The 16,362-nt window shown below is 40.2% G+C and overlaps 1 protein-coding gene across 2 annotated transcripts; it reads right to left on the bottom strand.

The window, feature by feature from the left end:
* Positions 1–8: 8 nt before the first annotated feature.
* PHAX (phosphorylated adaptor for RNA export) lies at positions 9–9,132 on the bottom strand. Of its 2 annotated transcripts, none has more exons than XM_057378254.1 (5): positions 9,002–9,132; positions 6,204–6,820; positions 4,788–4,908; positions 2,974–3,057; positions 9–1,954 (listed from the first exon to the last, which is right to left on the bottom strand). In XM_057378254.1, the coding sequence occupies exons 1-5, from the start codon at positions 9,101–9,103 to the stop codon at positions 1,685–1,687; spliced, it is 1,194 nt and encodes a 397-aa protein (XP_057234237.1). In that variant the 5' UTR covers positions 9,104–9,132; the 3' UTR covers positions 9–1,684. The 2 variants fall into 2 exon arrangements, with proteins under 2 accessions (XP_057234237.1, XP_057234238.1); XM_057378255.1 differs by having other exon boundaries at positions 9,008–9,132.
* Between the last annotated feature and the right edge of the window lie 7,230 nt (positions 9,133–16,362).

Raw genomic sequence — 16,362 nt, 5'->3', positions numbered from 1 at the left:
TTACACATCATGTCAGTACCCCTTGCCTGGGAAATCAACGTTAAAAATATTAACATTAGAAAAATACACAGTGCAAATTACATAACGATAAAAAATTATTTAAACCAACATTACAATTTGCTGATTCTATCCAGAAAATGGTTTAGACATATCCCCAAGCAGATCCCAAAACCAGGATCAAATGGTACAGTCCCAAAGCAGTTAAACAGCACAAAACTCTGTTTCACTTACAGGAGTTACCAGTATAYTCTGACCACCAATGGTTAGGAAAATTAATGAAAAAATGACAAATTTCCTTATTTCTGCAAGAGCAACTGTAACTACGACCAGCAGAGGCATGCTGCACATCTGATGAGTAACTTTTTAACAATTAGGASCTCTGACATGAACAGAATATAAGTGGTAAAGTCAAAATTCATATTTAGTAAGGCAGGTAATGGAATGTGCTGCATGAGTAAGAAGTGTTTCTTCAAAAACTGCAATCCTTTAAATGCCACCTCTTGACAGTCATGAATTGCTCAATGTTATAAACTGATTGTGTGCTTTAGTGATACACTTTACTTCTGAAACTCAAGGACTTAAAGGTGAACAAAATTTGTGTGCAAAAGTTGTGTTAAATGGTCAGTCCAAACACAAAAAAAAGCCACAACTTACAAAGTATTTTAGACATCATACGTATCAGTGTTGCACATGTTCATCTATATCAAAAACAACATTCAACATAAAACTAGTTTTCATCTGAACTAACAAACTAGACAACAATCTTCTGCATCAAGTAAAAAAAAAAATCCCCTGGAGGAGTCAGCACAGAATAACTCCTTCTGCAAGATTTTCTGCAAGCTGCACATTATCTCACTGCACACATGAGGAGGACAGAAATAAGAACTTTAAGGTAAAGGGTTTATACCTGCATGTCTACAGGGATAAACCTGTAGTCTACAGACCCTTGAAGGGAACACAGCTCATTACAATCTCACTACTCTCAAAGCTTTTTATGTTTGTCTTCAAACAAAAAGATCCATGGAACTGGGGTCTGTGTCTTATCATGGAAAATGTCTAGACAAATCAGGTAGGAAGCTCAAGTCACCACTAAAATACAAAGGATAAAACTGCTGCAGAAATCTAAAATATGCATTGCTCAATACTGCTTATTTACAAGGTTGTTATTCAAAGGTCGCTGACCACTAAAATTAAGTTTATTTTGCGAGCCAATATGCTTTTACAGGTCTTTATCCTATAAATACTGCTGGTTTTGTCAATACACTGCCACATTGATAATACATGATCTTTACATCAAGACTGAATTTATACTGTTTTTTCTGTTCATCTGTAGTAAAGAGCATTGCTCATTTGATGGCTTTGTGAGCTTCAGCAAATTAAATAAGAAGTATTTGATTAAAACATAGCCTTAACTCCTAAACCTAACATGTGACTAGAAACACTTCCTAAGGRACATAGTGAGGCAGGGCTGTTATCTAGAAAAATCTTAACAGTTTCTCAGGACTCAGCAAACAAGTAACAGGACAATTAGAAGTTCTTTCATGCTGTTAAATTTAGCTAAGAATTACACCCTGTTCTTCAGCATCAAGTATTTCCCRTATTTTGAAAACAAGAAGCCACGGGATTACAAGAAAGGCTCACTTAACATGTTTTCAAGAGACCCTGTTATCAAGAACATTAGTGACTAAAATATCTCCAAATCATGGGCATTATCGATTTCAATGGTATCTTCAGGTTCCATCTTTGCCTCGTGGTGCCCCTCCTGTAGGTCATCCAGGGACGCCAGAGCCTCATTTGTATCACTGGCAAAAGTCTCTCGAGATGCATCATCGTATTCCTGCAGGTTAAGCCCCTTGATGGCCTTTTTCATCTTCTTCCCCAGAACTTGTATCCTCCTCTTCTTGGCAGCTTTTTTGTTTTCATACTCCTTTTGATTTTCCAGATAGAATATTTCCTTTAAAGAAAACAAGAGAATAAAAAATTGCATATTAATTTAATTAGTACTTCCTAAAGAAATTGCAAAAAAAGAATTGTTACAAAAGGTGGCCAATATTTAACTACTTGTAATTGACAACAGAACTATGAGAAAAGACTGCATTTAAGGAAGAGGGGTAGAACAGAAAATTTCTTTTGTAATAGTGTAAAGTGATCAATCTTGTAATCTTTCAAAGTTTTTGTGACCACTGTAAACCATRAAAGGTTGTTGGGGTTTTCTTTTCCAGTTTATTTTTTTTTCAACATAAACAATCAGAATGTACATTGATTTCTTTCTTATTTCCCATTTCCAGACACTAGAAGTGTTTGCAGTGACCTGTAGCCACCTACAAGCAAAATAAAATACTTTTTTTTTTGCAGAAAAGTGCTATTAAAGTAGCAAATGCCACCAAAAAAAAAAAAAAGAAAAAAAAGAAAAGGTTGCGGTTTTTTTACTTTTAACAATCTCAGAGAAATGATGTTTACAAGCTTACAAAACYGAATTAGAGAGCATCACAGAAGAGGCCAGTGGACAATTCAGATTAGGCTCAGATCATGATCTGACTTAATGAGAAATTCTGCCTGGTGCTGCAGCTGGAGCTATATAGGACAGAAATATTCTATTAAGAGAACTGCATTCAATCCATGCACAACAACACAGAGCTCCAAAGGCAGAGACATGACATGGATAACTGCTGTAAGGAATACAWATATATAAATTAAGGAAAATCTAACATTTACCTCTGGCAGACTCTACAATCTCATCTTCCTCAACAGCTGTTTGTGACTGGCAACACATAAAAGTGAGTTCTCTCTGCTTAAGAGTTAATCGCAACTCAAAAATCTTTCATTTTATTGCCCATATTTTGAATGTGAAAGCCTGGCTTCAATGGAATAGAGTTAAATTTGCTAGAAGCTAGAGAGCTTCAATCATGACTTTTCTAGGAGGAAAAAAAAGACCCAAACRGAAATATATGTTTGGACTCTTGATATTTTTACCTTGATTTGCTCTTCTTTGATGCTCGGTGTATTCTTCAGCAAGTTTAAATAAACGCCCCCAGGTGTTCTTCTCCTGGTGCCATTCTTAAAAGGGAGAGAGGAAATTAGGAATAACAAGCTTAATTCTAAGTGTTGACAAAAAAGATAGCTTCTAAGGCAACACTCACTGCTGAGACAGAATAAAACCAATTTAAGTTTGGCTGTGTCAAATATCACATGAAAATAATCCTGGCTATGTCTTATTTTTGACTGGATTAGTAATAAGAAGGTCAATAAGCATGCTACATTTGGGTAGAAGAATAATGAAGAAACAAAAAAAAATCCTTCAGAACRTAATTGCTAAAATTAAAACTAAATCTGATTTTGGTAGTGAAGAAACAAAAATTGAGTAGTACTCTAACTACTCTCACAGCTATCTGCAACATGTTATGCACTAGGTTAAATATTCAGGTAATTCTTAATACATCAGCCCAGTAAAATGTCTAAAATGAATTTAATAAAATGTTGATCTCAATTTTTTTTTTTTAAATTGTGCTYAGACATGCTACAACTTGTCTGTGTTATCTACAGGATTCTGCAATTCTGCTGAAGGCACATGAAACACAACCTGTATTTTAATATTTCTCTTCACCACATATTAGACCCAAGCAGTTTTCAGTGCAGCAGCAGTGATACAGTAATGCTAAAGCATGGAAAGGGCTCAACTTTGAAACCTCTGTAAATTTTAAGTACTAATTATCATACCCAATTGAAATTTTAGTATAAAACACTACTTTTACTCCAGTAAAAACTGGATGGTACTGTACAGAATGTGACACCCCTCTGACAAATAATGTACTACACAATCTAAAAATTTCAAGAACAGAGAAGGTCAGGTTTTAAGTAGGTTCTTGAAACAGCTTTTTTAGCATCTGCTGCTTCATAGAGCCTTTTATGATTCTGCCTTTCAAAGAGTGTCTGATTTGCACCCAAAGCAATCTGTGCCACCAGGAACTGTCCTTTCACTTCCTCTGGAAACACTTATTAACTCACCTTTCACGGCAACAGAGCACGTCTAAAACTACTAGCTAGATGGAATTTGCTGCCTTTTTTGAGGGAGGGAGGTGGTGGTGTTTATATTCTTTTAATTTATTCTGGTTGATTTTCTTGAGATTGTGTTTCTACTTGTTTTTCCCCTCCTCTCTGCTTCCAGATGATGGAGTTTATAAGACGTAAATTGTAATCAAATGAAAGTATTTCCTGGTTCTCACCCACAGCTTTTCTCATCCACTGTGTTTTTTTGCACGGAGGCTCATTGTTTAACAAGAACAAAAACAAAACCACCAAGAAATTGATAAATTGACCATGGAGTATAGGGTTTTTGACCATGATTTGTAACAGAAATCATTACTCAATTTTGCTCTGCTGATACATAAGCCAATGGTTTTCTAACAAAGCCAGCAGTTTTCATTCTGGGAGTTACTCTACAAATGGGGTATGGGAAATGCTGGTTTTTATTCAAGTTTGAGAATCCTTCAGTTTCAAGTCTGTGAGGGAAAGGTCCCAAGGGAAACCTCAGCAACAGACACAGCGTTATCCCTGCAAATCAGACACCAATCTCAGCACAGGAGCCTGGGTGATTTCCAGGTTCATTCCACCTCGCTGCTCAAATCCCTCTGGAAGGTTACATGAGTGTTTATTAAGGGAATTTCATGGCAAGGRAAGGTCATAAAACTCTGAGAGAACACATCCAGCACTGTGTGAATAYTCTACAAGCAAAAAGTTGTGTTGCCCTCCCTGTCCCTGGCAAACCCACAGGATGACGTTTTCCTTACCACGATGAACAGTCCACCATTCTGTTCTACTTCAGCTGTTTCCATGAGCAGCTCGATGGCTTTTCTCTTCCCAATTATTTTCACTACTCGAGCAATTAAGTCTTTCTTTGGCTCACAAAGTCTGGATGGAGGGAAAAAAAAAAGGCACATTTATTGTCAGGGTAATTCCTTGAGTATAACTAACTGTGGAACTTCCACAATGAATAATTCATTTTGTGCTGAAGAGTCTCTGCATTCAAATGTGTTAATGGTTTGTTGAAGCACATTTCAAAATACTGAGCTTCTGAGAGGTATTTTTTTCCCTAGAGCCTGCATTTTTAAACCTTGTTTCAATGAAAATGCCTCAAGTGATTATTTTTCTTCTATTTATGTGTGAAATACCAACCTAAATATGAAACTGCATAAACCTCTGAAATCAAAAGTATAAAAGCTTCTTGTGCATTTAACAATTAAAATTAACTGTTTACAGTTAAATCAGAAACTGGAAAAAATGGGAAGTGTAAAAGTTTCCCTGTATCATGTGCCATTCAGAGAAACGTACATAACAAAAAGAAATCAGTTTGTTGACTGAACTATGATAACCTATAAAAAGCAAACATGAAAAAATAATACACTATAACTAGAACTCTACTGATACAGCTCAATGCCACCACTACTATGAACAATTAGGAAAAAGAGGCCTCTGCCCTATTTCAACAAAACTCTATACAACAAAAAGATATTTATTGCAAGAGATCTGTTCAAAGTTTTCAAAACAATAAATAATAAACTACCCAGAACTGTTAACAGCATTAATAAATGCTTAACTGCTTAGTATTGCCAGATTTTGAAGTAATACCACGTATAAAAAAACAACTATGACCAATAAACCCAGGTTTTATTAAAATGTCAAGCTAACTGATAGTAAACCGAAGTCTTGCTCCCTGTTTAAAGTTATTTTCTTTCCCTGTACCACTGGAAGAGAGTGGCAGTTTGACTCAGTCTAAAACACTGCACTGTCTACTATTATCTACAGTTTCAAAGGTTTAGAACTTAGATTTTCAAGGTGACCACAGCATGTATGCATTTGTGTCTGACTCTARACAAGCACAGGGAATTTCCTAAAAAAAGCCACTACTAAACCTCTATAATGAGAAGCAGTATTTTTTCTTGTCACTGTTCTCAAATAACAAACCATTCTGGTGGATCTTTAAAAATATAAAAATTAAAAGAAACAGAAAGTATTAACTGGATGTTCCTGCAAGACCCCAGCCATCATGATGCATTTTTATCCCAGGATTTTGGGAACACATGAGCCACTTGTAATTTTTGTGATCTGGTGTGACATYTTACAAATTTCGCAGCAGGGAAGCTTTACCCCCTCTTCTTGCCATCATCCACCAATACTTAGTGAAGAAGTACCATCATTAAACTCACCGATAYGCAATTTCATCTGCCACTTTTTCCTCTGAGTCTTCGTCTGTTATCTCATACCGCCCCTTGTATTTCATCTCTTGCCTTTCTCCCAGTCTGTCTCTCACCGGCCGCTTCCGTTTGAGGAAGCTGTGCCCGTTTCCCTCCTCTGCCGGCAAAGCCTTCTTGTCATCGTGCATGTACTCATCGAGCTCTTTGTCTAAAGTCTCTGCCTCCTTCTGCTGGGCTTCCTTCATCAGCCTTTTAGCCAGCAGGTAGTTGTAAGTCTCAGACTGCCTGCTCCTGTCAATAGAACCTTCCATGCCCAGAATCCCAAGCTCAGTGGCCACCGCGTCCTGGTTCTGCTCCTGGAGCACCGCACCCCAGATGTTGTTGACCTTCTTGCCACGCAGGTCAGTCTGTTTTTGGTGGCTCTGGCTGAACTGGAAAGGCTCAGGTTTGGCAGGGAAGGAGTTGAAGCACTTCTGCCTCTTTCGCTTCCACAGGCAGTCATCGTCAGAGTCGGAGCCGCTCTCCTCGCTGGAATCCACGCTCTTGGTGGTCCTGTAGGGAACGCTGGGAGCACAGGATGAGATGCTGCTCTGGAAAGGTCTGCATGAATCACTGCCAGTGTGCGGCTTCTGGGATTAAACAGTAAATTGATGCCCATTAGCTTAAATTATTCATGAAAATTAGAAGAGCTATCAAGTCATTGATCAGCTGAAATAAGTAATTCTGACCCATATGGCTGAGCAGTCCTCCAGACGCATCTCTTGGGCCACAGCTGACAGGAGCTTCCCTTGAAACTCCTGTATTTTGAGTGCATGAAAGACACCATGGCTGACACAGAAAMACAAAGTCAGGAATCACTTTTCTCCTTAAGGCAAACTTTGCTGAGTGAAAATTATTATGAGACTGGAAAAATGGTGAATATTCCCAAAGTGGCCAAAGACACAAGATTGCACAGCAGCTCTAAGAGTGAAATACCAAAACAGCACAGCAACGTACCAGAGGTTTGTTTAACAGCAGAGAAGTTAGCAATCTCTCTGGAGTCTCAATGACAAGACCAAATGACCAAAAATATACCCCAAAACCAAACACACAAAACTGGGATGTTGCTCAGACTTGAGTGCACTGTGACCCTGGCTCAGTCAGGACAGCACATGACCAGCTGGGGACAGCAGGACCTTACAGAACTACCTGTTTTCTCTTTTTTAAATCAATCAGACACCATGGATTAACTACGGCTYATTAATTAAGCACCTCCCCCAAAAAAATCATCCCATTGATATATAAATACTCAAGAAATGCTTTTAGTCAATTCCAGTTATTCCTCAGCTGATTTCTTATCGTAAAGTTATATGCTGTGCCATGATCTTTAAAAATAAGATGTTTCTTCACTTTTAGGTGAAATGAAAATTCTTTCTTTAGCCTTAGTGCTCTTGTCAACATGGGTGTTATTTCTTCTTTCTCCAAATAGTGAACAGAAAAGAGAAGTATTCAACATATGATGTTATGAAACACATACTGAGTGTACTGCAAAAAAACCCCAAACCAGCATAAATAAAAAAAGACCAAACACTTCTGTAAAAACTTACTTATTTTATGCTTCATTTCTCAGAACAAAGATCAAAATAACTGGATAAAAATAAAATTCCTTACACATACAATGTCACACACTGATCTTAGTTTGAAATCTTCCTGCCTGTACACGGCCATGAATACCTCATACTTTCAGTACAAATTCCTTACAAAGTAGCTCGTATCCTCCAAGAATCACAGACTTGTTTGGTTTGGGAGGGCCCCTAAAGCCCATCCCCTGCCACTGGCAGGGACACCTTCCACTACTTCAGGTTGCTCAAGCCCCATCCAACCTGGCGTTGTACATTTCCAGGGATGGGGCAGCCACAGCTTCTCTGGGCAACCCTGCCAGGGCCTCAACACCCYCATARGGAACAATTCCTTCCTAATATCTGATCTAACCCTGCCCTCTGTCCGTTTGAAACCATTCCCTGTCCCTGCAGCCCTTGTCCATTGTCTCTCTCCATCTTTCCTGCAGCTCCTTCAGGCMCTGCAAGGCCACAGTGAGATCACCCAAAGCTTCTCCTCTCCAGACTGAACAATCCCAGCTCTCCCAGCCTTTCCTCCCAGCAGAGCTGCTCCATTCCTCTGACCATCCTGGCGCTTCCTCTGGCCTGGCTCCAGCAGCTCCAGGTCCCTGCAGTGCTGGCCCCACGGGAGGGCTGGGGCAGCTCTGCAGGTGGCRACGGGGGACACAACGGGGAAAGCCSGGGRGACAGCGCTGGCATCTCAATGCGGGCACGGAGAGACGCGGGCGAGCCGCAGGGCTCCGGGGCTGGCAGCGCTCAGGGCTCTCTCCCGTGGTCACAGCGATTCGCCCCCACTGCCGCTCCCTTCCCCGCTGCCGCCACCGTCCCCGTTACCGCTCCCGCCCCCACCGCCCCCATTACCGTCCTCATTACCGCCCCCATTACCGTCCTCATTACCGTCCTCATTACCGTCCCCATTACCGTCCCCATTACCGCCCGGGTCCCCGCTGCCACCCCCGCCCCCATTGTTCCCGCGCACGCCAAGTGCCCGGCTCCGAGCGGCTCCCCGGGGAGGCTCCGGCCCCGGGAGAAGCCACAAGGTCAGGGAGAAGCCACAGGGAGAAGCCACCACCCCAGGGAGAAGTGCTCAGTCCCGCAGGAGCGCTCCACGCCGGGAAAGGCTCCTCAGGCGCGGCCTCTGCGGCCTCTCCGTCCCTCAGCCCCGGCCCCGCGCCCCGGGCCCCCCGGCCCAGCGCTCCGGCTGCTGCCCACCCACACCTGTCCGGGGGAGCCGGCGCCGGGCATGTCCGAGTCGGAGCCGGACAGCTCGCCGTCCTCCAAGTCGCCGTCCATGTCCCGCAGCTCCTGCGCCATGTCCCGGCGGAAGGGCGGAGCGCGGTGGCGGGGCGGGACAGCGCGTCTGTCCGGGGCGGGGATGCTGCGGGCTGGCCCGGCCGCGGCTCCTCCTTCCCGGCTCTTTCCCTGTGGGATGGCTGGTTGTGGGAGGAGGGCGCGAATTACCGGCCGTGTGTAGTGTCCCGGGGGAATGGTGGGGCCTGGGATGCTCGGCAGAAGCGTTGCGGGGTGTGGGATGCGGGATTCCCTTAAAGCCGSGTGTTCCATGGGGTGACGTCTCGGTGTGCTTTCAAGCCTGATCAGGAGATTAAAGAGGTTCGTTCTCTTCAATCGCACAGGCAGCAGAACCGTCCCGCAGTCAGGGACATCCTGGAACTGACAACAAGCTTTAAGGATGTACTTTAATGCGTATAAATATCTTCTGATGCCCGAAAAGATAGGCGAGAAATAAAACCCCATGGACCCGTGTCTGTAAAGCGGGTGTTTGTTTATTGCAGCGCWGGAGGTGAGGGGGATTTCTGCACCTATCTCACCCACCTCTGTTAAGTGCTGTGGTTTATTTATACAGTAGGTATTGCTCAGTATAATAACATTGTTATTTATGGGCGCAGAACTAAATAGCATATTGGTTATGTAGCAGTTCTATAAACGCGCTTGTGCTGCCCCAATTTAGGYGATCCTGGGGGTCTTCTTCGATGAAGGCTCAAGGTCTTCCTCACTKCTGACYTTTTCACACTTYTCCTTCAGAGCATGTGCAGTCATGGTGTTCTTTGTTTTTTMTGGCTCTRATTGGTCTAAATTCTTCATTTTGTGGCCAATTGGCTTTATATTTGCCARTTTYTCCTTAGTACATCCTGCTACTTCTTAATATAGCTATGCTTGTCTGTTTTGAGACCATCCGCCTGGCGAGTTTTTTATCTATTCAAGCTCTTAGCAGCTAGTTAACCATGTATTAGCTATKACACTGTATGGAAAGCTATGATCTGGGTCATATAGGTATATTGTAAATCAAGCTAATGAAAGCATCTTGTAACTTTGGCCCAAGTTGTCTAGGCATCACTCCAAGGCAGTTCCTAAGGGGATGGTCCCAGACTCTGTTCAGTGGTGCCCAGAGACAGGACAAGGAGCAGTGRCCATAAACTAAAMCACAAGAAATTSCACCTCAAYATRAGGAAGAGCTTTCCACTGAGGGTGGCAGAGCCCTGGAAGAGTTGCCCAGGGAGTCTCCCCCTCTGGAAGTACCACAAACCCACCTGGACACATTCCTCTGTCACCTGCTCTTGGTGACCCTTCCTGGGTAGGGAGTTGGATTGATCTGGATGATCTCCAGAAGGCCCTTCCAACCCTGCCATCCTGTGATCCTGCACTAGAATAGATACCAGTTACCATCTCCTGCTCAAGGACATCTGGGAACTAACAAGCTTTAAGGGGATGGTTTAGACAAATTACTAAAGGGCTCAAGGTGTTGTTAAGTACTGAGTGAGGAAAAAAAAAATCCAAGCAGATACCTCACAATTCTTCACCATGTATCAGCTACTAGATAGGTAGATTTTAATTAAAATAAAACAGCACAGATGATAAATAATTTCTACTGGAAACATCTTTACGCATTTGACTCCAGGAAAACAAACACAGATGTGATTTTTCTGAGAAGAGATACATCACAGCTAAGCATTTAGGGTTTTGGTGACATGAGCTTGAAGACCCAATGTATTTAAGAGATGCAGTTTTTCACTCCCACCATTAATAGGCCCATTCATGGACACAGTTTTTCCTTTATGTATTTTAGATCATCTTACCTGAGATGTGAAAAGTACCAGTGCTGTAGTGCCTCATTCTAAATCCCTGTTGTGGTCTAATTGGATTTTAARTGCTTGGACAGTTAACTGCAATGAAAATCACTTATCAATTAGCCATCCTCATTATCAGTTATCCAGTCAGGCCTTTGAARACCCCTCTTGACATTTTTCTGCTTCTTTGGATGGCTACTTTCCTTAAAAATCTCATTCCCGGGCTTAAATTTCCTGTTGTCTACCCTTGGAAGAAGAAAAGGCTCAAAGCTGAAGAAAGACCAGGAACAGTCAAAGCCCCTTCCCTGTTTGGTCCCTCATGACACTCCTGTTGCAGTGCTTCAGAATTATTCAAGATATCTAATGAAGAAGAGATAAATCATAGCATGCTTCTTTCTGTGTTGTTCTCACCTCATTTCCCTTTGAGTGTAATGATGCAGAGCACTTGCTAGTAACAYTCTGTTCTGCAAAAAAGGCTGGTTTTATCATGTTTGCAATTAAATAATTTCACTGAGTTACAGGGAGTTCCTGGGCTGAAGTCAAGTGGAACTGTGGAACAGGGGAAATGTAATACTCCAGTAACTCCCATGGACAAGTTCTCTGTGTCAGCATAACTTGTATATGGCACTGAACAAACCCCACAAGAACACTACCAAGCTCTGTGTTTATCTTCAGAAGGTAAACTTCTTAAAATGCCCAGAAGCAGGCCAGAAACAGGACTAAGAAGATAAATCAGATATCAGAACCGTTTACTCAAAAAACCAAAACCCCAAAAGAAAAAAAAGCAAAAAAAAGAAAAAAAAGCAAAAAGCTAAGCCAGTTGAGTCACAACATGTATATGGATTTCCTATATGAATTTTCTGTATTGAAATATGTCTTCTCATCTTCACCTTTAATGCAGGCTCAGCTCTTAAATGTCATTTTGTTTTCTGCCTTCAAGCATAGTAAGGACTATAGGCAAGACCCTGCTGGGCAACAGAGATATTCTTGGATAAACACTAATATTAGTCATGTTCTCCTTGAATTTTTTTGCACACCTTCAGTTTTCCCTTTAGCAAAACCAACTAAGTTGACAGAGAAAGCTTAATAAACACCCTTTGGATGAGTGTATCRCCTTCAAAATATCACTTCCAAGTAGGCTTAAAAATCATGTAATCAAGTGGAGCTAAGCACAATCCTGGTTTATGCCAGCCTGCAGCTACTCTCTATTGTGTTGCTGCTGTTTTGTGTGACTGGAGCCTCATCAGTATAGTTCCAGATAAGGTTCAGAAAATCCATCTCTGACTGTAGAAGGTTTATTTTGTGTAAACAGAGTCCTACTGAGGACATTTCATGTGTATGGAAACAAAATGTGCAGTATTATTTAAACCAGGTTGAATAAGTTGTGGGAAATTACTCCCCCGCTGCTCTGGTGGATTGTCTTGCAGCAGTGACTTTGTTTGGGATTCCTTGTGACAATCTCTGTGGTTGCTTTACATTTGTTAGCTGTAGGATAAGGTGCATCAGTTTCAGAAAATGTSACTTAATTAGCTGATTTTTTTTGTGAAATCCATTCTGTTTTTCCTGCCCTAATGAGCAAGTCAAACAGATGGAAATTGTTTATTTCGAGGTGTACTTTTGATTAAAGTAACCAAGGTCGTCATGGCTTCTTTACCTCATTGCCAGCTGAATTCACAATAGAAAAGACTCTTGACTCCTCCAGGATTTTTTTTTTTTTTTTTTTGCAAGAGTTCAATCGGTGTTGATAAGACTAAACAATCTGTTTGGCAGCACAGTATGTCCCAGCCCAAAGGATGTTCTCTTGGAAAGGGCATTATTCAGGAACATTTCTGCTCCTGGGCATGGAGCTGAACCTCGTGGAGGGGTGCAGTAACCTGATGCTTGTCCTCTGTGCTTCCACTGGATGAAAGATGAGTTTAGTTTACCTAAAAAAGTGCAGACACTTTCCAGCTAATCCCAGTTATTTGTCATCAGCATTCATCCTCCCACTTTGACTCCAGCACTGCAAATACCTGTTTTTAAAAGCCATGAATTCCTGAGATGTAGGCGGCATGCCAGGGTGTTACATCCTCAGTGTGGCTTTGAAACACAACAGCAAGAATATTCTCAGTGGTTTCTTTTCCAATAGGATTTGTTTAATTAAGTACTTCTTGGTTTATAGCACTAATCAAAACACTTTAAAAGCATACAAATGTACAAACCTAGAAATATCAGTGACAAAGAGCTGCATTAAGAGAAGACTTTTATGATGCCACTTAGTAAAAATTAAACTCTTCCAATGCATTAGCACCATGCAACCGTGAAATCCTGGTGAAAGTGAAATCCTTTAAAGGGGTCAYAAACTGAAAGAGATGAATATGCACAGAGGCATGAGAAGTGCATGTGAAGCCATCTCCTAGTGCTTCATGAGGAGATTTTCTGGTTTGTAGGTATGGAAGGTTAGAGGTATTCTAATGTGGAAGGACTTTTTGTTGTGTGTGTGTAGGTTTTTGTGGGGTTTTTTTGTGTGTTTTTTTTTTTTTTTTTGGTTTTTTTTTTGTTTTTTTGGGGGGTGTGCTTTTCTTGTTTGCCTTTTGGTGTGTGTTTTTTTTTGTTTGGTTGGGTGTTTTTGTTTTATACTTTGCTTTTGTTTTGTTTTTAATTCTTATTTTGTAATTTCTGACTATCCTATTCTGTTACAATTAATGGGCAGTAAACTAAATTTATTCCCCCAAGCCTAGTCTGTTTTGCCAGTTGATAAGTAATCTCTGTCTCCATCTTAACCCATGATCATTTTATTTTCTTCACCTTTCYTTCCTGTGGAAGTGATAGAGCACCTGGGGCCCAGCAAAGGCCAACCCACCACAGAAGTCAATCTCAGTCCTGATCTCACTGAGAAATTTATTTAATCTATTTAATTTAAGCTATTGGCAGCTTTTCTATTTACATTCAATATTTTCTTCCCAGTGCATCTTGTATTATTATTCACATCATTGTTATCCTTTGTGAATGGGGCCTGAAAGGCTGCATAAAAAAGMATTTAATTGAAAAATTCTGTGAAACAGACAGAAATTCTGGAGAAGAATGTTTTCATTCCAAATGTACTCTCACAAATAAGTRTTTGGTTTCAATAAAGCAGATATTAAAAGTTAATTGTTAGCTGATAAATATATGTGAGCAGGAAGGCAAAATGAACCTGGTCACTCTATCTAAGACTTGGACAGGCATTAATTTATTGTAATCATTGTAGCATATTAAAAAAGATGGATTAAATGTTTGCACTTGGAAAGAAATAGGCAATTATTAACTCATTAAGCTGAACTTTTAACAATGCTCACCAAAGCTGAGTCATTGTTGATAGCACAGATGTGCCACATTTAGATGAAATAGGTCCAATGGGAAACGGATTGTAAATTGCGAAAATATTTAATTTTTTTCTTAGAGTGCTCCAGTAACTGTAAAACAATTAAGTGAACCCAAAAACTTTGGAGATTTTTGTAATGTTTTGTGTGGATTGCTCCTGGTAAAGTAAACACTGATTTGGACTTTTGGTGCTTCACTGTTGGGAGTTTTTCAGACAGTCCAAGTCACAAAATCTGACTGAAGTCAGAAGATGACACCGGGCTGTGACATTGAGGGAGGTAACTGAGCTGCTCTGTGAGCTTGCCATTGTCAAAATATCAAAATGTATTTTCATACTTTTATTAGGTCATATCCAGTTATTCCATGATGAGATGAGTCTCTGAGAAGAGCCTGTAGTTGACTTTTGTCTCCCTCTGGAACAGAAGAATTAACAATTTCATGCAAGTAAAATATTACATCCCATGAAAGAAAAATATTATGTCCATTATTTTCTATTCCAGTGCCATTGGAGAATGAATGGATATGTTTAAATTTTGTCAGTCAAATGCATAGCTGTGAAAAGAAAAGGATTTTCTCATTGAGAAGGAATTTCACAGCTCATGTTACAGTGGATGTAGAAAAAATTAACTGGGATAAAAGAGCAGCATCTCACTGCTGTAGATTGTAAGATCTTGAAGTAAGAGTTTTTGTGACAATGAAAAGTTTTCATTTTGCTTCCTTCTATTCTCTTTCAACATCCTTTTTTTTTTTTTCTTTTTTAAGAATGCTCTTGCAGTGAAGTGGGGGGGAATAAGAGAAGTTCTTATGGGTTTTCCAGATACACATCTTACTTTATACTGAAATAATGCTTTTGATAATAATGACAATGAAAAAGAATGAATAATAAAGAATAATAATAATGAATAATAATGAACAATAATATAATGAATAACAATAATGAATGGCTAATAATGATGATGATGATGATAATAATTTTCTATTAAATTGAGATGAATTCTAATGACAATATATTGACCTAAACAGAACTTCTTTCTTCATCATAAGCATGGACAATCAAGTCTACTTTATATTCACTAACAAAACCAGCCTAACTGATCAGAGCTATTCAGAGGTGAAAGTTTTGGTTTCTCTCTTAAACCATTCCCATTCAAACTCTTTTGGTAAAACCTGAAGGGATTTACTGTGCACTCACTGCTGCTCTGAAATAAAATGAAACAAGAAAAGATGATTTTGCAATGCATATGAATAAATAAATAAGCTAATGTCTGGCTTTTTTTTTTTTCCCTTCACCTGTTTTCTTTCTAGCCTGAGGTGAGTTATAGTGCAAAACATTTTGAGGAAATCACACCTGCAATTGTTCTTGAGCTCGCCTCCTCTGATCTTTCTGACAYCTTGGGGTGAAGGGCTGTTCCTGTGCCTGTAGGTGTTTATCCTGACTCTCTTTTTCTTGTTGGCCTCTGGAAGAAAAAGCCTGCTGCACAGAATGCCATGTTCCGTGGCTGAAAAAAGGAAAAGAAAATGACCTTCATTTGTGTCAGGATCTTGGATCTCTCAAGTGTTCAGTGTGCTCACAGCAGCAGATGTTGCTTGGAGCTGGCCTTGAAATGGGAACACGGAGAACTCTGACAAATGAGCTGCTCAAATATGTGAGTGAGAAATAAGAACATTTCGCGGTCAAGCAGGGTGATGTCCTCGCATACATTACAGAGCCATACAGAGTTTGATTATCAGAATACAAATGTTTCTGTCCAGTAATTGAAGAGCAGGAAAGCTTGTGCAGCTCCCTTAAATATGTTCATCTCTTCATAAATTTTTGTGTTACTTCTGTCAGAGACTGGAGACAGAGGAGGCAGCTGTGTAAGAAGTCTGAACGAAAGAGTTTTAAATCTAAGAGAAAAAAGCTGTTAGATTAACATTCCTAATAACAATTTTGAGTCAAAATCAGAAAAATAGTTCAAATTTATTTGCCATAGATATTTTTGAAAAACCAACAATTTTCAAGCAGTCATATACACTATAAAATACAAATTTTTTTGTAGAGTCTCTCCCAATGTATTGCATCATGGTACAGTTATTTGTGTTATTTATTACCAGAACATATCCTCTATCCTTGTTTAATGGATAACCCAAGTTTTATCCAGTGCT

Source organism: Malurus melanocephalus, unplaced genomic scaffold (assembly GCF_030028575.1).
Source record: "Malurus melanocephalus ecotype Western Australia unplaced genomic scaffold, MMel_1.1 scaffold_350, whole genome shotgun sequence".
Classification (NCBI taxonomy): domain Eukaryota; kingdom Metazoa; phylum Chordata; class Aves; order Passeriformes; family Maluridae; genus Malurus; species Malurus melanocephalus.
This window is presented reverse-complemented; position numbering and strand designations above follow the sequence as displayed.